The 22,872-nt window shown below is 37.0% G+C and overlaps 1 protein-coding gene across 4 annotated transcripts; it reads left to right on the top strand.

Moving 5' to 3' along the window:
* Positions 1–9,209: 9,209 nt before the first annotated feature.
* LOC140166346 (uncharacterized) lies at positions 9,210–21,550 on the top strand. Of its 4 annotated transcripts, XM_072189788.1 has the most exons (5): positions 13,926–14,861; positions 17,314–17,359; positions 19,983–20,094; positions 20,368–20,491; positions 20,871–21,546. In XM_072189788.1, the coding sequence occupies exons 3-5, from the start codon at positions 20,034–20,036 to the stop codon at positions 21,256–21,258; spliced, it is 573 nt and encodes a 190-aa protein (XP_072045889.1). In that variant the 5' UTR covers positions 13,926–14,861; positions 17,314–17,359; positions 19,983–20,033; the 3' UTR covers positions 21,259–21,546. The 4 variants fall into 4 exon arrangements, with proteins under 4 accessions (XP_072045891.1, XP_072045887.1, XP_072045889.1 ...); XM_072189790.1 differs by lacking the exons at positions 13,926–14,861; positions 17,314–17,359; positions 19,983–20,094; positions 20,368–20,491 and adding exons at positions 9,210–9,460; positions 10,781–10,894; positions 12,176–12,296 and having other exon boundaries at positions 20,871–21,550; XM_072189786.1 differs by lacking the exons at positions 13,926–14,861; positions 17,314–17,359; positions 19,983–20,094; positions 20,368–20,491; positions 20,871–21,546 and adding exons at positions 9,210–9,460; positions 10,781–10,894; positions 12,176–12,296; positions 12,635–13,331.
* The last annotated feature ends 1,322 nt before the right edge of the window (positions 21,551–22,872 follow it).

Raw genomic sequence — 22,872 nt, 5'->3', positions numbered from 1 at the left:
CCAATGACGGAGTATGAATTCAATTTATTTATAAATTGGCGCTTGACAGTGTGATTACATACCAACGTGGTTCACTGCGGATTCCTTTCCGCCTGTACAAAAATAATTATTTACTTGGTGTTGACGACGTGCCCCTGTACACTTTAAATCGCCCAGGGCACTATTTGTTTGTTTGTTTGTTTGTTTGTTTTAGAACACTTAATGAATACGACAGAAACAGACAACTTAGGAAAGCCTTCGTGGTGGATGGTGGATTTTGGCGAGATAGTGTGCGTTACCAAAGTGGAAATATATAATCGCATAGATTGTTGCCGTAAGAAATCATGCTAAGTCATTACTATGCTATTACTTTCTGAATCCATAATATAGTCAGTGCTTAGAGGATTAATTTGGACAAAGATTTAAAAATGTTGATTTTGACCTTGTATAAACTTTCAAATACCCAGGGGTAACAGTACTTTACACTTTTCTTAATGTCATTGTGTTACTACACGTAGACGTGGAACAATAATCAGAAAACATAAAACCCGACTAGAATAACTTTTAAATCGCTACAATGCTTTACAACAATTGGTTCGTAGCTCGTGAATTTTTCGTTTTATCGTCATCTTTCAGAAGAGGGATTGAAAAGCAGTTTGATTCGTATTGGTAACCGCAACGTTAAGAGGAAGAATCCAATATGCAGGAACGAAACCATTAAAGAAGATGAAATTGTATCGCATACAACATTAATGATTGAATGTGATGCAACATTGTGTAGTAGATACCTTAGCATTCATTCATTTGGCGCCAAGAGCTTAACTCTATGCGAAGTCATTGTTTATACAAATTGTAAGTATATGCATTTATTTGTAGACTCTTTTAAGGGGTCTAAAATGAGCGTTTATTGCGTTTCGACAGTATTTTTTGTGGGACATGAGAGCACCTCAGACCTATCGAATTGCATTCTGAATACGAAGCATGTCTTTCTGATATCAAATAATTTTCATTTTTTGACAATCACAATATAATACAAATTTTATGACAAATTATAAAAATTTAATATTTTTCAAATTTTTGATATATAACAGTCCTTGAAGTAAATTATATAAATCTAATGATATATTCTTAAAGTGTATGTAGCAGGGAGGAAAAGCCGACGGTCAATTGAAAATTTTGACCTTTCATATTGAAGATATGGATTTTTTCCCAAAAAGACCTAATTTTTTTTGGTGTTTTGGGAAAAAAATCCATATCTTCAATACGAAAGGTCAAAATTTTCAATTGATCGTCGGCTTTTCATCCCACCTACATACACTTTAAGTATAAATCATCAGATTTATAAAGTTTACTTCAAGTACTGTTAAATATCAAAAATATCAATTTTAATGATTTGCCATAAAATGTGTATTAAATTGCGAATTTCAAAAAATCTAAATTATTTGATATCAGAATGACATTCTTCGTATTCAGAATGCAATTCGATATGTCTGATGTGCTCTAATGTCCCAAAATAAATACTGTCCAAACGTTCATACCCCATCCCTTAAGGGTCGTCTATTTGTTGACATTTTAAGGCAGGTGGGATTGCAGGAGCCATGTTTGTCCAGTTTTAACCATTTAACTACAAAATACAGTGTAGTTGTTAAATATTCTTATAGGACATGGTCTTGCGGTCCCCAATACGCAGAACAATGTTGCACATATTCCGAAATTTGGCCTGCAAATCTCGGGTTCAGACTCGTTAAATCCGACATTTACTACATTATAAACATCATGACTCTTGGAAAGCACATTTTCTATCAAACAATTATTTGACATCATCTAACGGCAAACCCCCATTTATAATGATTACTGTGTGGTTTATGCACGTCGCTTTTGGACTAGTCTGGGTACTTCGTGAAAAATATTCCTAACTTAAAGTCAAGTCTGTATATAAATGTTTATCGTTTGATGGTGGACAGGGCCGGGTTTACCTTTTTGAGGACTCTGGGTCAGGCCAAATTTTTGCCCCAAAACTCACCGTAAGAAAGGCATGTGCACTCAAATGACCAGGTTTTGAGTGGGACGAGCATATTTTCCGACTTTACTAGGACATTTTCGATTGAAGCGCGCGTTAAAAAAATTCGATTTAAGACTATGTTAGCCCAAACTGAAGGTAAAGTTTGTTACTTGAAGGACCGGTGCACGAAAAGCGCTCAATATTTCACAATTTTACCCTATTTTTGGCCCAAAACATGTTTCTTTGAGGGCTAAAAGGAAGATGCATAGGGCAATTTTTGGGACCCTGGACCCGGGTTCATCTGGCCCAATGGTAAATCCGGCCCTGAGCCAGTGGAAAAACAGTTAGTACAGAAATTCATTGTTACACACAGGTGGAGATGAAGCTGGAAAAGCTCTCGCACAGGACTATCGTGGATCAGTGACAAAAACTGTAAACGGTAACAAATGTCAGTCTTGGGCTTCACAAACTCCTCATGAACACAATTTCACAGCTGATAATTATCCAACAAGTGCACTGGATGGATCATTCTGCAGAAATCCTGATGGAAAACCTCATGGACCATGGTGCTTCACTCGAAATTCTCAAATTAGATGGGAGTACTGTGATGTGGAGTTATGTCCTGGGATGAATCTCTGCTTTAGTTGTGTTCAAAATGTGACCGGTGATGCGTGCTCTAATGAAGGATTCGATCCAGATTCCAATTCGGTTCAGCGTCATGTCTGCTCTGGAATGTGCTTCGTATGTTATTTTCTTTTATTATTGTATCAAAAGTTGTGGCAGTAAATTCTCATTAAAATATAAGTACTTCGCCTTCACGAGCCTGGTTTATAGGTCTAATATTTATATCGTGAGCTTATAAAATTTACATTATTTCTTACTTTCAATATTTCTTTGACATCCATTTTGTGGCACACGTGTAAGCACGTTTCAATCAAATTTATCATCAACAAAGTTGTTGTTGACGTTACTGCTTATTCGTTATTTTCTGTTCTTTTTCAGATATTGCAGACACCTAACTTATTGATCAGGGGATGCCACAAAGAAAACTCATTTCAAAATTGTACAGCTAATCGGAATTTCGGCAACGGGACGACAGAATCTATTAATTTATTTTCCTCCTTGGTAGAAGACAAGTGGAATACACCAGGAGAAAGCTTATGGAACATTTCTTGTTGCCGTGGAAAACTGTGCAATGGGGAATTTGTGAGATACGCCACTTCTTTGACACAAACCACACCGACTCTGTTCATGAGTACCGCAGTGGCCACCAGTAGCTCCAAATCGTTAGCTTCAGTATCCATATACATGAGTACCGTTGAGTCTATCACGGTGGCTACCTACCTGATTATTATTTTTGCAATTATTGCATTCTAATCTATGCCAACTCATGCGTCAGCAGATCATCATGATTGGGGTTTAGAGATAATTATGAAGTTCTTTAGCGAATCTTGTTCAATGGAATCGCTATTATCTTGGTTGGTTAAAGAAACTTACACACTTTGTTGCCAATTATTACTCAAATTGTGCCACATCACTTGTAACTGGCTCATTTCAATCAAGGTAAACCGTTTTGTCATAATACTAGTTATCAAAAATTCCACGGATCAAACCCTCCCTCCTATCGTCCTGTTGCAAATTTAACTTTCCTGTCCAAAATCGTCGAAAAAGCCGTAACATGTCAAGTTACTGAACAAATATCAATCCGCCTATGGGGGGGGGGGGATTATATCAGGAGACATCGTGGTAAAGCGACTACGCTTCATACGGTGAAGAATGATGTTCTGCAGTCTTTTGACAATGGACAGCTATGGTTTTACTTGATATGTCAGCGGCATTCGACCCGATTGGTCACCAGATTTTGATTCTTTGTATCAAAATCTAGTCAAACCAAACAGTTCTCTCTGTATAATAGATGTATAATTGTTTATATACGGAACCTTTGGAGGATTCTCCGCTTTATCACCCGTTGTACTTAATTGCCACAATGCTCTCAGAGGGCTGGTCCTCTCGCGCCTTGAGTACGCAAACTTGCTGCTGCTTTACCGCAAGTCCAGTCTAAATCTTTTACAGCCTCTTCAAATCAAGGCTGGGTGGTAGTTTTTAGTTGTGTTCTCGGGACCATCCCTCTGTCGGCTTGTTGCAGGCTCTCTGCAATAGCGTTCCTTCTCATTTGGAAGCAATTAGCTGTTAGTACAAAGAAGCAATGATCATCTTGGTATAGACACCGACTCCTCTGTCACTCCGACTGCACCCGCCTGTCCATTCTGACATCTCACAGAAATGCCGGTGATCATGGTGATTGCTCCTTTGTTACCGTTGCTCCTCATTAATAACATGCCCGTGAGGATTCATAAAGCAGAGTCTGTGTCTTGTTTTAGCGTATCTTGAAAAGATCCTTACTCCATTCTTGAATTTGTAGCTCATATAACTTTATTCATCTCTGTGTAAAAAATCATGATGAATCGTATAAAACCATTTTGCAAGTGATGTGACAGGATTAACTACCAGGGACCATTGCAATAGGTTAAAACAATTTTTGAATATATCGCCTTGCACTGCAAGCAGGTTGCACTCATCACCTGTGTATGTCTGCAATCATAGATTGAATACAATACCACTCTTGTCAAAGATACTAATCTTACAGGTGCGAGTGATCAGCATGGTATGAATATTCTATACAATCCAGGAATTTATTCCTCTTCTATGACATCTATGGTTGAGGATCTAGGAATCAAGTGAACGTACAAGTGCAGTGCAATATATTCAAATATTGCTATGATAGTTAATCCTGTTACCTCATAGTGGCACAATGACAGATAATAAACAATTCCATGGCTCAGTTTATTGTGCGCACATCACATTTAAGGGGACACTAGAGATTAAGCACTCCCAAACTACAGTACCCCCACGTGTAAATTGTTTTGTACTTTCAGAGTATTTACTCATTCTTTTTTTCGGGCATAATAATTTCCTTGTAAATCCAATAACATCTCAAACACGGACGTAACTTTTCAGTTTTCTTCCTATTTTGTTAATATTTCTGGACATAAAATGGTTTAGATTTATTCTCCAAATTTATCAACTATTTTAAAGGTCTTCATAAAATTATACATTATATTTTTGTTCCTGCGGATCTCTAATAGTCTCTTTTAAGTCCTCATTGGTAAGAGGATGCTGTTGAATCACCCCATTAAAATAACAGAATTTTATCACAATAAAGCGCATAAGTAAACTTGTAAAATATTAAGATTATGCATATTTATGAATAATTATATACCACATATAGACAAATAAAATATCACTCATATAAATAAAAGCTAAACTACGGTATGATATTAGAATGAAAACCTATACAAAATTAAGACATACATCAGATTTTCGGCCACAACTTTGACCTTCATCTGGAGACTGGCAACCCAAGAGCTCCAAGTTCGCGATTACTCCAAAATGTGATCGTACAACTCTTGGTAACTTGTGTCCCCCGTCGCGGTTGAGTGATTGTAGGTTGACTCTAATGTACTTTGACTCTTTGACACCCCTTTCAAAGTATCTTGCGTAACGCAAGTTGCGTCCCGATCAAATATTTTTAATTTCTCGAAATCAACTTGGTGGCCTGGAAATTCAACCTTGAATATATTTGGAGATTTTGGACGAGGTTTGACTCAGACGACGTTGTTCTAGAAATCGGGGTTATCTAATGATCTTTCAGTCTCACCAATAATACGATTCCGAACAATTACACTATCCCTGATGCCCCTGTCACAAATCGCGGGATCGGCTCTGCGTACAAGAAACGGGGTGGTATTCGTCAATGTTCGTTGTATAATAGACGCTAGGTGTTCTTTTTATGTCCTGTTATCATCCGCCCAATGCGTTCGTGTTAGGTGATGTTCGTAGCCTTTCTGAAAGGGCCGTTGGTTATGAGAGTTATGCACTCCCTGTCAAAACTTCAAAAATAGTTGTTATAATCCTCAACTAATAACCCATGCATTACCAGTTATAGCTTTTACCAACTACATGTAGTAGTAATTAGCTTATAGTCGGATAGAAATGGCTTAAAATTGGGCATGACTAACACGTTTTGCTTTAATATTGAATATGCGGTATATTGAATAAGAATATAACGAGTGCCCAGTGGGCACCCTTGAGCATTCCAAGAAATTCAGGGTCAAAGTTTACATAGGGGGCAATACTCAAAATTTTTCCAATTTGGTTAAAGCCTATTGCAAAATATTCCCCAAATTACAAGGATTAGTTTGACCTACCTACGACCAATCAGTCTGGAGTTGTTGGCGAAAGGTCAAAGGTTGCAATTTGGACTCCATAAGGGTCATACACAGAAAAGTTACCTAGTTTGAAATTTGTGCTCCATGGGGGTCAAACACATAAATTTTATTCGATTGTGATAAAAATGGTCTCACAATGTTTGTCTTGTTATAATAATTCAGAAAAAGAATAGTTTTCACCACGTACGATATTTCGTTACATAAGTAAGGCGGAAAAATACGTCAACATCAATTGGATTCAATGGGCAGTAATTCCTTTTGCTGTGTTACCACAATAACGAAAGATCGTAGAAAATGCAAACTATTTCTTTTCTGAATGATTATAACAATACAAACATTTTGAGACGATTTTCATCACAATCGGATAAACTTTATGTGTTTGACCCCTATGGAGCACAAATTTCAACCTTTCACCATTTCCCTAATAACTCCAAATTGATTTGTCGTAGGTATATCAAACTATATAATATTTTCTGAATCCTTGTGACCTGAGAAATATTTTGGTATAGCTTTTAACCAGATCGGAGCAATTTTGAATTTTGACCCCTGCATCACTTTTGACCTCATATATTTCTTTTATTGCTCAAGGGTGCCCACTAGGCACCTGTCATTTTTGACCTCTCAGCATGTTAGACATCAACTTTAAACAAGAAAATGTCAGTCATACGCAACTTTACACGAAAGGGAACAGAACAAAAGGCATTTATTCGACTATTACAGAATGTTTGTGCATGGTCCGATTTCATTGTCGGGTCTAATGTGAAAATTTTTTGGGTCTCCTCTTTCCAGTGATACTTAAATAAGTACAAACATTCCCACATAGTGTCGATATGACGTCATAATGTGAGGGCGTCCATGAATTTGAGAAATCTGGCTATGTACAAAGGTATAGGCAAAATTGATTTTCGGCTAAAAATTCTCCATAAATGCTATTTTCACAGAATTTTCTCCTAAATTTAAAGGAAATGGCTATTTTCACCTAACTAACAAGTAAAAAGTCAGTATCTCTTGGAATAAATTCACAGTGAGCGAAATGAAAATCATTGGGGCCTCACCCCCCCCCCTCCATTGTCATCTTTGATGGCCGGTCCTACTCCGGGTAAGGTGCTCGGGTAACAATTTTTATCACTATAATAAGCGCTATGGGTGGATCTACGATTAGCTTATGTCGTTTGGGCGTAACGCGTGCTTATGACGGATAAAATAAATCTAAATAAAATAATTGAAAACAGTTCTATGTGTAACTTGTAGCCAATAAAGTTCGATCAAAATAGCACTTATATGACACGATATATTGATCAAGTGAGAATCCTAGCAACTATATTCTGAATTCGCGGCAGACAATATAAATCATAGTATGACGTATGACTCCCCGTCCCAAAGCACACAATCTTCCTGTTTTGAATATTTGAAAATATGAAAAAATAGAATAAGAAAATAACACAGTTCACGTATCATCATGAGCAAATGATGGGTTATATATTATGCAGTTGTTTTGCTGAATATGGGACATGGTGATAAAAAGAGCTATTAAAGCATTTATAACCATATTATAGATTTACACATTATTTCGATTTTGGTAGAGAATTTTTGTTTTTCAGCAATGTAGACACTTATTTTCAATTATGTGCTATAATTTTAGGGTGAAAATATAGTGACGTGTTTGCTTAGTGTAAAGAATGGCAAAGAACCATCAGTATTATGTCAAAGTTGAATGCATGGAGAGAATTGTGAATAAATAATCAATCAGGTCGAAGGAAGTTTTTAAACTGTTAATTTGTCCTGCTCCCAAATCAGTTCAATTATTTATTGCAAACGATGCCGCATACTTGCTTTTGGGAAACTGTCTGTTTTAAACTTTAATTTCTATGTATTATTTAGTATTGTCAGAGTATGAGAAGCACATTTTGCACCTTTAAACTTAAAATGTGTAAAATAGAACGTATGTAGTAAGGGTTCACACAAAATAACCACTCCCCCCTCAGAATTACAAAAAATTTGGTTGCACATATCGACGCCGGTTTTGAGAATTCAAATATCTGTGAAAAGAGATTTGGCTACACACTCAAAGGTGTCCTTTTTCAAAATCATTTTATTTCTTTTTTAATTTAAATAATGACATTTTCCAAAAATGATGTTTAAAAAAAATAATTGATCGTTGTATAATTTGTATAACATTAATTACTTGATGCTTGTATGGGTTGTGATCAGATGGTACACTCAAATTTCACACTATTCATTTTTCTGAATAGAATACCTACTCATTTATTTTTGAGTCCGATCTATTCGTTTTGATGAGATATAATGTTCATTTTGATATTATCACTTTGAACCGTCAATTTTATCAAAATGAATAGTTTCCGTTTTATTTTAACAAGTAACCATTTAAATTGAGGATATATCCAACTCATTATTTGACAAAATTATCCATTTTAATTTGAAAATGTTCTGCTACATCCCCCCTCGAAGAAGATAAACTTTTCAAATTTAATTTGTTTTCATCATTTTTTAATTTTAAAAAACCTATCATCATTTATGACAAGAACCTATTCATTTTTGATCAAATTTGATGCGTTTCTTGTCATTTTGATGAGAAACTCCGACCCATTTGGATATCTGTCAAGTTTGCAGAGACATCTGTTATGTTCTCCTCCGAATAGTCATACTTGTCAAATTTGAATAGATTATATTCATTTGTGAGGACGGAAAATTTTTAGAGTGGAAGTAGAAACGGTACCCAAACCATATATAGAAAAGTAATGGGAAAGTGTGGGTATAACTAATGTTACAAAATGAAACTTTTTTTGAAAAACGGTGATTATTGTTGAATATTAAAACAGAAGCATTCAGCTAAACGCAATAACACCACGGCGGGTGCGATTATCTTGACTAATGCATTAGTTCATTATCCTTATTATCATGTCAATGACACGATACGGAATTGCCCACAGAATTCCCTAAATATACCTATACAATGAAAAGATAGCCTTGCGTTACAGTTCAGTGGAAATAGGACAATTGAAAGGTAAAATACAAACTGAGTCACTCAAGCGTATACAATCATACATCTATCTACTATTCGCCATTTCATTTATGTTAACATTACATCTAACATGTCTAAAGCCTGACGCAATGTGATTCTCCAGAGATAAATCTACAACGACTTCAGAATCCTTTGGACGCACAGCAAGTAAGATTATTTGATATTTGAAACAGAAAAAAATAATGTTCTTTAACTTATTTTACAGATATGTTCGTCACCCTTTACGGGAACCATTACTTCGAGTTCGTTGTTTAGTCCGAGAGGCTATTTAACATAGGCAAACTCGATGTACAGTTTAATGCGTTCAAGCATGTATTACAACAAATAAATGGTCGCGACCCGTCGTGGTATTAGATCAATCTGTGTATTTACAAAGGGGTACTGACTTTCAGTGCTTGTAGAAACTATGAGAATTCATATTGTTTAAACTAACATAACAGCAGAGTAGATGAACATACATGTAGTCACTAATCAGTATACTAATGCCTCACAACCATCACCATCAGAACAGAATCACTGAATCAGACATTTCGTTTTTTAAGTTTGCGAATTGAGACACGGCCCGGCTCGTACAACTATTCCTACATACATGTACGTATTTCGTTTTCCCGACAATTTCAATATGCTACTATTCTGGTACATAATTTAGAGGTTTAAACCTTTGATCACAACACAAAAATGTGCGTACCTGGAATTTTCAGTCGACACTTCGACTTTCATCAGCAGACTGGCAACTCAATTCAGAGGTCAGCGACCTTTCGGACACTTGACCCCAAAATCGGGTCATACACTCTAGGTACATCACTTTAAATGATTACTAGTAGTACTTTGGCGATGTTGCAGCAGTGAGGCTGCTGCTGGCAATCAGCTCTCTTAGCTATTGATGTAAATCATGTAATATATAGGTGCTTAACATTTTGGCCTACTTGAAATAATTTGTCGACTTAAAATCGTCACTTTCTCAGCAACATATGAATTAAAGCCACAATGTGTGATTTGCTCCACAGCGACGCTCTCAAGTTTTCTCGAATTTCATCCTTTTGAATATTTGTAATTTCCAATGGACATGATGGAGTAAAATACCATGTGAAAGACCTAGCGTGCACCTTTGGAAATCAACTTCTAATCAACGTTTCTGGATCAGAAAACATTGGTCAACATGGGTCAAAGGGTTAAAATTTCATAAATTGCTCAGAATTTATCAAACACCATGCCAAAGTATTCCTATGGTCATAACGATTCAGAAAAAGTATAATTTGACCTATCTGCGACCTTTTCTGCGATTTTAATGAAAATGGTCTCAAATTGTTCGTCATGTAAAATAAACTCGAATATGGTATGGCGTCACGTGCCTATTTATCAATATAGTCGGAAGTTAGCTGAGTACGGGGAAGTGTTAAATTTGCAAATTCGTATGAGACTTATTTTTCTCTGTCCTCACTCTGTTGGTTTAATTTTTATATTCAGGTGGATATTACATGGGATAACTTTCAGATTTTGACAAATTTGACCTCCAGAGAATGGAGCTGATTGTTACTTTTAGCATTTTGACAGCAGTAACAGTCACGAGTGCACAACAAAGTAAGTAATATGTATTAACAAAGTTGACCAGCGGTTACCGGCGCTTGAACCGTGTTCCATTGTTTAGAACAATTGAAACCGGCTACAACCGGACGGAACCGACCGGAACCTGCGGTCAACCGCCGGTTGAGTTTTGATTGCATCCCTAACGAAAATGTAGTAGAAGCGCACGAGAATGTGCCATGATAAATAAACTCCTCAACAAAAGTTTGGAAAGTTTTTTTCAAGCACCTACATCTCAGATTATTTGTGACATGCTCGATCGTGTTACATATATCAATTCATCGCTACTTGCCTTTACAATAACACCACATTTGAAACAATCACCTTTTTCACGCCTAAGTACACGTCTTGTGAATGTAGTGAAACAGAATGTGCCAAATTGACCATTAAACTGTGCAGCAAGCTGCAAGCCCATATTTTCACAATCTGGGACCTAATGCAATCCTTCAAGATGACAACGCTCGCCCCACAGAACCAGGTAGTCAACGATTACCTACAGAATATGGGAGTAGAGAGAATGGCATAACCTGTCATCAGCCCAAACCTAAACCCGATTGATCACTTGTGTGACCAGCTTGGTCGTGCTGTGCGTGCCAGAGTAGCCAATGCAACCACGTTGAATGACCTTAAGCTAATCCTGGTTGAAGAATGGGATGCCATCAGAATGGTCGATTGCAGATCCGTCGGATAACGCTTTTTCAATGGGAAATGAACTTTGCTGCTTGGATGATGTCACGATGAGGTTAGCATTCATTCCGTATTGAAAAGCGTGTTCCGGCGGATCTTCACTCGACCGGCCTCCCATCTCACAGCAACGTGTGACCAGACTGGTGAGCAGCATGAGTAGGAGGTGCCTGGCTGTTGTGGCTGAGTATGGTTTTTCCCACTAGCTATTGAGGTTATTGACTAAAGTTGTTTGAGCACAGAATAATGGTCAATTTGGCACATTTTGTTTGAGACCCCGCTACATTCACACGAGATGTACACAGCCGTGAAAAGGTTGATTGTTTCAAATGTGGTGTCATTGCAAAGAGAAATAAAGTAGCTATTCATTGATATGCAACACAATACATTATTGTATTATTTTACGTATAATCTGAGATATAAATGCCTGAAAAACTTTCCAAACTTTTGTTGAGGAGTTTATAACATTCATTATTATTCATTATTTATAGCTTGTGACATGAGCTAAAATAATTTCGATATAAACAATGCTAACAATATTCTTGCCGTTTACATGGTTTAAGCATTAACAGAATTAACTTGACTATTTTGCAGCTAGTGAACCAGCTACTAAAAATCGATGTACTTGTGGCACCGGTGACGTCATTGGGGCTATTTTCGGAACAGCTATCGGACTGCTGCTTATTGAAGTGATTATTTTCATAATATACAAGAGGTAAATTAAATGTTTGATAACAAACAAACAAACAACGCCAATAACATCAACAACTCGCAGAACAAATCATAGACGTGGATCCGGGGGGGAAAAAGAGCAAAATGCTTCGCGCGCTTTGGTGCCATAAACTTATTCTTTGGCCAAAAGGTGCTGAATTCATTATACTTCAAGAAATTTTTTCCAACTCCATCCCTCCAATGTCAAAAAGAAATCTACGCCACTGGAACAAACATTATCATTTTCAAAGCAAAATCGGGAATAAAACCCTAAAACCATACTGGTCGCTGAATATAAAGTGATTCGTACTTTATTTGTTTTCACATAAATTGCAATTTCAGATGCCAACGAAGCAGTATCGAGAAAGAATACAAACAAGAATCAATATCGAAACCGAAATCGCCACCACCACCACCTCCTTCACAGGCAAGTCATAGATACTCCACATCGCCAAACTCTACGGAAAAACCAACTCCGGCACCCAGATTCTCAGTTTCAAATTCAAGAGCAGCAACAATCTCCCCTGCCAGACCCAATGCTCCACCAAGTATCAAAGGCAGGCCTGCATCGTACCCTGTGTCTAAATCTAATGTAACGCACTCGGCAACTGATCAGGATTTGGACCCGGTATCAGAAGATAATAAAAAGTATATGACAATGAAAGACAGACCGGCAAATTCTGAGTATGCTGAAATGATAGACAGTGTGTATGTTCAGAAAGACACAGGAAAGGAAAATCTGGACTACGTCGACATGAAAGACAACATGTATGTTCAGAAAGATACTCCACACGGAGCGCAAAATTCCGAGTACGCCGAAATTATAAATACTTAACTTAACCACCTATACTAGAGTGGCAAGTTTTCCGTGTCACGGAAAAACGGACAAATTCACGGAATTTAAGAAAAAAACCGGAAAACACGGAAATTCGCGGAAAACGTGTTTTTTCCTTGAGAAAAATAAAAATGAAGAAAACATAATGAGATGTGAGGTTAATATAATGAAAATAAAGTCAGTTGACAACATGGCTTGGTCCAACATTGAATTGGGAGGGAGCGGGGGAAGAGATATACCAAAAGACAAGCAAAGTGTGCCAACCTTTTTTTCCTGGATTGTATATAGCATATGTGCCTTCTGAATGAGGGTTTTTTGACGAAAAAGACACGACGAAAGGCAAACACCCTCAACAAGAACATTACAATAGATTGGTTGTCATCATTTTTGATTTTTAAAAAAGCTATTCATTTTTGACAAGAACCTATTCATTTTTGAGTTTCTTGTCATTTTGATGAGGAAATCCAATTCATTTTGAAGAGAAATCTGTCAATTTTTAAAGAGAAATCTGTTATGTCCTCCTCTGAATAGTCATACTTGGCAGATTTGAATCAGTAGATTTAATATATTCATTTGTGAGGAGTAGATTTTTAATTTTTAGAGTGTAAGTAGAAACGGTACCCAAACAGTTGGGTATACTATACTGCGCCAATAAAGTATCCTTACACTTGGAAACATAATCACAATTTCAAACTAAACAATATTGGAGTAAATTTGTTTTTTTAATACTATCTAATCCTGCACATTATGACAGCACATTGAATCCAATGTGACCTCAAGAAGTACAGTTACAAGCAATTGAATAGAAGCTCCAGTTTTCAAAGTGGCAAACTGGCCTATACAAGGTACAAAAAGATTCCAACAAGCCGCAACAAAGAGACAACACAGTTTCTTCAATGAAGCGTTATTTAAAGCAGTTTTGATTTCAGTTTTTACTTCTCTGTACTTTTCATAACTTTCATTTTATTTGTCAGTTATTTTGTTTCAGTTTTCTTTTGTTCCTTTAGGTTTAAATTAAAGCCAAACGCATAAATCAGTCATTCACCACTCTCAAACCAGATGTCTAGTCTGTTTTGAATAGGCCAGTTTGTCACTTTTAAAACTGGACCTTCGTCTAATCAAATGCTTGTAACTTTTGCTTCTTGAAGTCACATTGGATTCAATGTGGTGTCATAATGTGCAGGATTAGATAGTGCATCTATTACAAAAACAAATTTACCCCAATATTGTTCAGTTTGGAAATTGTGATTATTTTTCCAAGTGTAAGGATACTTTATTGGCGCAGTATAATAGAAAAGTAATGAGAAAGTGTGGGTATAACTAATGTTAAAAAATCAAACTTTTTCTGAACACATTATTTTGGAAATCGGTGATTACTGTTGAATATTATTATTAAACGTGTTAAAACAGGAGCATTTAGCTAAATGGAATAACGGCGCGTGCGATTATCTTGACTAATGCATTAGTTCATTATTATTATGTTAATGACACGATACGGAATTGCCCACGGAATTCCCTAAATATACCTATACAATGAAAAGATAGACCTTGCGTGGGGTGGAAATACGACAATTGAAAGGTAAAATGCAAAATGAGTCACTCAAGCGTATACAATCATACATCTACTATTCGCCATTAAATGTTAACATTGATCGTCTTCTCTGGCCTGACGCAATGTGATTATCTCCAGAGATAAATATACAGCGATTTCAGAATCTTTTGGACGCACAGCAAGTAAGAGTATTATACTATATGTGTACATCCATATCAAAAGGATGCACTTGTCGGCTGCTACATGTGTCTCATTTCACATAATAACTGGGAATAAAAACCAGACTCATTTCAAGTGAAGGTCACCTCAAATCAATCCCCAAGTTACATGGCTTATTAATACAGAGAACATTCCATAACCATGTCACTTGGGGATAATTTCAAGTGACCTCCACTTGAAATGAGCCTGGGTATTTATTCCTAGCTATTGTGTGAAATGAGACACATGTAGCAGCCGACAAGTGCATCGTTTTGATATGGATGTACACATATGATAACATTATTTTTTTTACAGATATGGGAAGTTTGTCATCCTCTGCGGGAAGCATTACTTCGAGTTCGTTGTTTAGTCCGAGAGGCTATTTAACATAGGCAAACTCGCTGTACAGTTTTTGCGTTCAAGCATGTATTACAACAAATAAATGGCCCGACTCGTCGTGGTATTGGATCAATGTAGCTCAATGTGTGTATTTACAAAGGGGTATTTCATGGCTTGTATAAGAAACTATAATAATTCGTATTGTTTAACGGGTTGGGCAATTTTAAATTGATTTGCGAAAATTTGATACGTTCATTATTTTCTCAAAAGTAAAAATTGCAGATTAACAAATAATGGTTCAAATGAAAGCCATTATCGGGGGCTAATTGTTGTATCACTATGAAAGGCCTGACACCAATTATAAACATTTGTTTCGGTGACCCAAGTTCATGGTCATTTCTGCTCACGCACTTTTTGGCGCCCTCTACGGAGGCGCCAAAATATAGGCATGACTTTGTGAAAAGCTTCTAATTTCACTCTTGCTAGATTGACTTCGCAATTGTTTTGCTAAAATTATGCCCAGCTCAGAAATAAAACTACAATTTGCTTGGATTTTATTTTATTATTGTTTTCTGATATGCACAGGATAAAATGGTGAGCGTATATTCTTTGTTTAAAATACAAAATTAGGATTTATAAAAACACCAAATAAATCCTGACCTTTTTATGGGTTCAACCAGTTTACCGTGGAAACCCGATAGACGGTGACATTTGACCATACACTAGGATTCACAACATGCTCATCTATCATGGGAACAGTTCTTAAGCCCTAATACATTTGTACTTTCATCCTTTGAAAATTTGGGTACACAAACTCATACTCTGCAACTTGAGGTCAAATTTTACACTATGATTATGTAATTGAGGTTATTGGACTGTGCCATTGGGATGAGACTATTGTGGTCCATAGTGATAAGATCAATTAACGAGGACTCTACTGATGGCTTTTGTTTGCTAATATAATTACCATAGAATCTATATATAGCGGTTATTGCCAAAGTTGCAATATGGTGGCACAATTGGGCGGCAAACTGTATGCAAACAACACGGCATATTAATTATACATGTTCTACATTGTTGTATTTTAAAACACTGAAGACCAAAATTGACGTTATTGCCATGATTGGATCATGGAGCTGGTAGTACTACAACTCTGGCGGAAATTCGTTGCCACACCAGGGCCACACCAGCACGTTCTGGTGTTAAAAGCACGCAATCGAAGCTAAATATGTGATAGTTCCGTATTATTTTGTATAATAGTTGCAAATGCACATTCAGATTACACTTGCCCCTTCCCCACCCCCCATTTTCCAATGTTGGGAGACTGTAATGTAGAAATGATGACGATTTTGTCCAAATCAACATTGCAATAGGGGAGCGGGGAAGGATGTTGGCGAATTAACGCTCAGGTGTGGCAACATTTTTCGCCAAGGTTGTAGCTATACTACCTCCATGATTGGATTAAGTAAATAACTAAATCCTGTTATCTACCCAGCAATGTTTGCTTATCTTAATAATTATAACAAACTGTAGACAGAAAAGGCAAACAGACAGAAATTTAGGAGTTTTAAATTAGAGAGTTGACAGGAAGTTGTAAGAGTTAAATTGTTATGGATATGATTGGTTATGATTATGGATATGGATTGGTTATGGATATGACGAAAAAGTTGAATGTCAGATCAAAGTCATCCGAGGTGAATTAAGTAATGTCAATCACAAATTGTTACAGGTCATTTGAGGTGGACTAAGTTTATATTTGGATTGTCGGAACACCTTCCCCAATCAGACACATTTCTCTTGTTTGGCTTGACTTTGCAAAGAGCGTCTAATTTCGGTCTTGCTAGATTTACTTCGCAACTGTTTTGCTTAAAAGTATGCCCAGCTTAGAAATAAAACCACAATTTGCTTGGATTTGATGTTATTATTGTTTTCTGATATGTACGGGATAAAATGTTGTGCGTATATTCTTTGTTTAAAATACAAAATTAATGGACTTCTTTCTATGCTAATATTACCGTGATTATTGTTTTAAAGAGAAAAAAAAGTATCCAAACAGTTGGGCGCCCATTCCTTTTTTAAAGGAATTTTTATTTACAGATGGCCTGGAATTTCATATTTCGGTTTCAGCGATTGCCCGAAAAAGGTATGTTTTTGAAAAGCATTTCCGCTTGGAATATCGAATGTAGATAGTTATTGTTGCTATTACTCTTCGCGATTTTACTTTATGCACTCTATAGCCGACAATTTTCAATGCATTTCACAAACTAGAAATGTCGCTTGCATAAATACTTATGTTTTTAACAGTATCGTTTTTGTTAACCAAAATACCATCCACATTAGTTCCCAAGACTTTGATGAAACCATAGATACCAAATCGGACTGCAGGTGATGAACAGATTTTAAACTAGAATCAAAAGAACCAGCGTAGGCCCTCTCAAAATGTAGTTTTTTTTAATATATCGCGTTGTGATAAAAAGGACTGCTTTTTCCTTCTTTTTTATAACAAGGAAAGGTTTTACTTACCCCAAACTTCTCACGTAGTGTTGTCTCGATGTCCGTTGCTGGTTGGTATCATTCCGATTAAGCGATTTTCATGATTTAGGCCTACTTAGCCTACAATTTGACCAAATATTTGCCCACACCATGTCCGAATATATTCCAAAAATGGCGCTGCATTCGGTGTCACATTAACGACAAGGTTATGCTAAGATGTGTGAGACTTTCTGATACTATATTCACGGTTTTTCTACTAGATATTCAAACCTATGACAAATGTGCCTGGTTTGCGATGTTCAATACCATTTTCACCTGAGACCAATTATGGTCTCAGATTTTCACTCTGATGTGGCAGTGACGTCACGTCAGTGCTGTGCGAATTTCATTAGGCGCAGCCTCACTCGCTAGCGTTCGGTCAAAGCGCTGATGTACATACGCACGTGCCGCATAGATGCGCGAGCGAAACAGCTGCTTCAACGCGTTGACGTCACTGCCACATCGGGGTGAAAAATGGCATAGGTAATAGATGATTATGAAACCTCTAACTTGCCCCTCGATAAAGGTTGGCAATTGAAGCAGGCGTCAGTTTAGCGAAATTTTCCTGTTTAATGTGAGTGCGCAAGCGCCGCCCGGACTGTGAAGGTTTCCGCATACCGTATATGGGTTTAGGTTAGGCCTATATCATCACCTCTAGGCCCTATGATTTAATTTTCGAAAAGAAAGCCTAATCACGGAGCCTAATCAATTGAGAAGGGAATGGATTATGTCATAACAATATCAAAATTAATACTTGTCGTCCATAACAAGAAGGAATGCCTCACGGTTTTTTGATATCCACCTATAGTATTTTAATTGATAACACTGAACAAGCTATATCTCTTGAATCCGGGGTCTTTGATATTGATCAATCAAATTGATCGTGTATGAGCTGCATAAGCATTATATATGAGGCGCATGTTGTCACCACAAGTAGTTTAGTTGGAAGAAGGACCTAGCGTGCACCCAACTTCTAATCAACGTTTCAAGATCAGAAAACGTGGGTCAACATGGGTCAAATTTCATTTAACATGGTTAAAATATCATAAAACTACGCCGAAGTATTCCTCTGGTCATAAAGATTCAGAAAAAGTATAATGTGACCTATCTGCGACATACCGTTCTTGATTTATAAGCAGAAAGGTCAAAATGTCAGTGAGTGGGAGCAGGGTTAGCGGTGACCTGCTGAGTCCAGGGGTCCAAATTGGCAAATAAAGGGGTCCAGGCATCTAATTCTACACAGATGTACAAAATTAAGGGATCCAAATCACGGGACCTGCCAAATCAAGGAGTCCTGGACCCCAAGACCCCTTAAAACGCTACCCCTGAGTGGGAGTGGTAAGTTTTTTGGGCCTCACAGGGGTCAAAAACTAAAAGTGCTCCGATTTGTCTCATCGGTCTCAAATTGTTCGTCATGTAAAATAAAGTCAAATATGGTATGGCGTCACGTGCTTATTTGTAATTGGTCGAAGTTAGCTGAATACGGGAAGTGTTAAATTTACAAATTCGTATGAGACTTCTCATTAACCAAAGTTCTTGATATCTTACTTTGTGTGCGTTTTAGCAACACTGTTGCCTTTGTCAACACTTGATGAAGAGTGATTCCTACTGGCAACCGACGCTAGATGTATCTCCAACGTAGGTCTTGGTGTTGCCAGCTGATTTTCCATCTGGGGATTTTCTTGAACCCAGTTCTAGAAACTCATCAAAAATGTGTGAGAGTTGATACTGTCCGTCGTCTCTGTTGATGGTGGGGCCCCTCCTCTTCCTAATTTATATAGCCTCCTTTATCCAGCGTGTGAATCGTTCTTGTTCAGTGCCAATGATCTCAGCGTCCCCACATCCAATGACATGATGTTTGTCGACTACGTGATCTGTTATTGCTGACTTGTTATCTGTTGTAACGGATTCTTTTTTACCTGCTCTGGTGACTACTGTGCTGTTGACATTCTCCACTTCTTTTCTGTTTTCTTTGAGCCGCGTTCCAAATTTTCTCCCAGTCTCCCCTATGTAAGACAGATCACAGTTCAAAGGGATCTTGTAAACAGCCTGCGTCAAGTTGTTGGGATCACGCTTGTCTTTTGGGTGAACCAGTTTCTGCGGAGCGTGTTGTGTGACTTCATTGCGGTTGAGTTTTTTTTTAGTATTTATTTTTAGTATTTGTTTTGCTTTTCGTCTCGTATGGGACTTATTTTTCTCTGTCCTCACTCTGTTTGTTTAATTTTTATATTCAGGTGGATTACATGGGATAACTTTCAGATTTTGACCATTTTGACCTCCAGAAAATGGAGCTGATTGTTACTTTTAGCATTTTGACTGCAGTAACAGTCACGAGTGCACAACAAAGTAAGTAATGTTAACAAAATTGACCAGCGGTTACCGGCAGTTGAACCGTGTTCCATTGTTTAGACAAATTGAAACCGATTGCGACCGGACGGAACCGCCGGTCGAGTTTTGATTGAAAATGTAGTAAAAGCGCACGAGAATGTGCCATGATAAATATAACATTCATTATTATTCATTATTTAGCATGTGAGCTAAAATAATTTCTATATAAAACAATGCTAACAATATTTTTGCTGCTTAAGCGTTAATAGAAATTGCTTTACTATTTTGCAGCTAATGAACCATCAGCTACTAGAAATCTATGTGCTTGTGGCACCGGTGACGTCATTGGGGCTATTTTTGGAACGGCTATCGGACTGCTGCTTATTGAAGCGATTATTTTCATAATATACAAGAGGTAAATTAAATGTTTGATAAGAAACAAACAAACAACGCCAATAACATCGACAACTCGCAGAACAAATCATAGACGTGGATCCGGTGGGCGGGGGGTAAAAGTGCAAAAGTGCTTCGCGCGCTTTGGTGCCATAAACTTATTCTTTGGCCAAAAGGTGCTGAATTCATTATACTTCAAGAAATATTTTCCAACCCCCTCCATCCAATGTCAAAAAGAAATCTACGCCACTGGAACAAATATTATCATTTTCAAAGCAAAATCGGGAATAAAACCATTAATGAGTTGTTATATTCCATTCAATAGTAAACCCTAAAACCATACTGGTCTCTGCATAAAGTTATACCTACTTTATTTGACTTCATATAAATTGCCATTTCAGATGCCGAGGAAACAGTATCGAGAAAGAAGACAAACAAGAATCAATATCGAAACCGAAATCGCCCCCACCACCACCGCCTTCACAGGCAAGTCAAAGATTTGATCAGGATTTGGACCCGGTACCAGAAGATAATAACCCAAAGTATATGACAATGAAAGACAGAGCGAACAATTCTGAGTATGCTGAAATGATAGACAGTGTGTATGTTCAGAAAGACACAGGAAAGGAAAATCTGCACTACGTCGACATGAAAGACAACATGTATGTTCAGAAAGACACAGGAAAGGAAAATCTGGACTACGTCGACATGAAAGATAAGATGTATGTTCAGAAAGATACTCCAGAGGGAGCGCAAAATTCCGAGTACGCCGAAATTATAAATACTTAGCTCAACCACCTATACCATGCAATTCCATCTACTAGCATAAGCTAGCATATGTGCCTTCTGAATCAGGGTTTTTTGACGAAAATGACGCGACGAAAAACACCCTCTACAAATACATTACAATAGATTAGTTGGTCTTACAATAATACATGTTTGTATCACTAATAATAGTTGCTCAAACTCCAAATAATTTTGTGGAGGGTGTCTGCCTTTCGTCTCTTTAGACGCATTATATATTTTTAAAATTTACTTTTTTAACAAAGACACATTTAGGTTGACAATTGGCATCTTGAAAATCTCCTTTTATTTATTTTAATGTCAACCCAAATATGTTTTTGTTAAAATATACCTACCCCTATTAGCTACACATATATATCTCTCATCTCTACTTTCGTAGATACAGGGTGTCCCAAAAAAAAGAGGCCCCTCATTGCTCCCTCTTTTTCTCCTATTTCTGAAAAGTTGATCAAATATATTTTGGTATGTAAAGAAACCTTGAGTCGTTAGCTTTAATAAACCAAAACAATTATATCAATCGGCTCACAACTTTTGAAGATATGCTCTTTTAAATAAATGTACCGTTTTTCACTTTTTTTTTTTTTTGGACACCCTGTATGTTAATATCTGGTAAAGAAGGTCCAAAGGTCTGGGATTCAAATCCCCGCACAGGCAGGTATTTTATCAGCCGAGCTTATCTGAAATTACAATGGAAACATAACATGCACAGGCAGATAATCTGCCTGTGCATGTTATGTTTCCATTGTAATTTCATGTTAAAATCTAATAGTGCGCGACACGTGGTTCTTCTTTCCCTGTATAGATTAAGAATTGCGGCTAAATTAAGCATGATTTATTCCTGTACACTAGTATTCGGATCCCGTCTTGTTTTTCTCTGTTTATTTAGTTTTTCCAATAAAAAATTAGATATACTTCTGATTTCAAAGAAATATATGTCTCGATTTATGCCTGATATATGAATGCATTATGCATTATTAATTATTACGCAAGCTGATTGGTTATAAAATTCCTGAGCAACATATATCGTAAGAAAACGTCAAATCATTTCCATTTAAAACGTATAAAATCATTTATTTCAGTATGATATGCAAAACAACTTTTACGACTATGGATTAGTGACCCTATACAGACTTTTGATTCGACGTAAAACATTCGGTGTGACATTATTTTTATCTATTCCCATTCTATTTCCAATAACGATTATTATCGATCTATACGTCGTCAAACATTCGTTAGAACTTAAACATTATTGGAAATAGAATGTGACTAGATTAAACAACGTACTGTTACATTAATACTCTACGTCGAACACTCGGAATCTGTAGCGGCCCTTATTATTATGCTATTATTTTTAACTTGTGCTTGATGTGAAAATGAGGCCGCTGTGGTCTGGTCGACAGTACAAAAGTGTGTGACAGATCATGCAGGATCGTTCACATTCGTATTTTGAACAATCAACATTAGTCTTAAATGCACAGGGCAGGGTCCTTCCTTCATCACCAAGTTGACGTAGGGATCATAAGCCACTAAAACTGCTCAAAGTTGTAGATAGCCCAGGGAGGGCAACACAAATACTATTATATCTCAAAATCGTTATGA

The sequence above is a fragment of the Amphiura filiformis genome, chromosome 12 (genome assembly GCF_039555335.1).
Source record: "Amphiura filiformis chromosome 12, Afil_fr2py, whole genome shotgun sequence".
Taxonomy (NCBI): domain Eukaryota; kingdom Metazoa; phylum Echinodermata; class Ophiuroidea; order Amphilepidida; family Amphiuridae; genus Amphiura; species Amphiura filiformis.
Note: the sequence above shows the minus strand (reverse complement) of the source record. Positions and strands in the feature narration are given on the sequence as shown.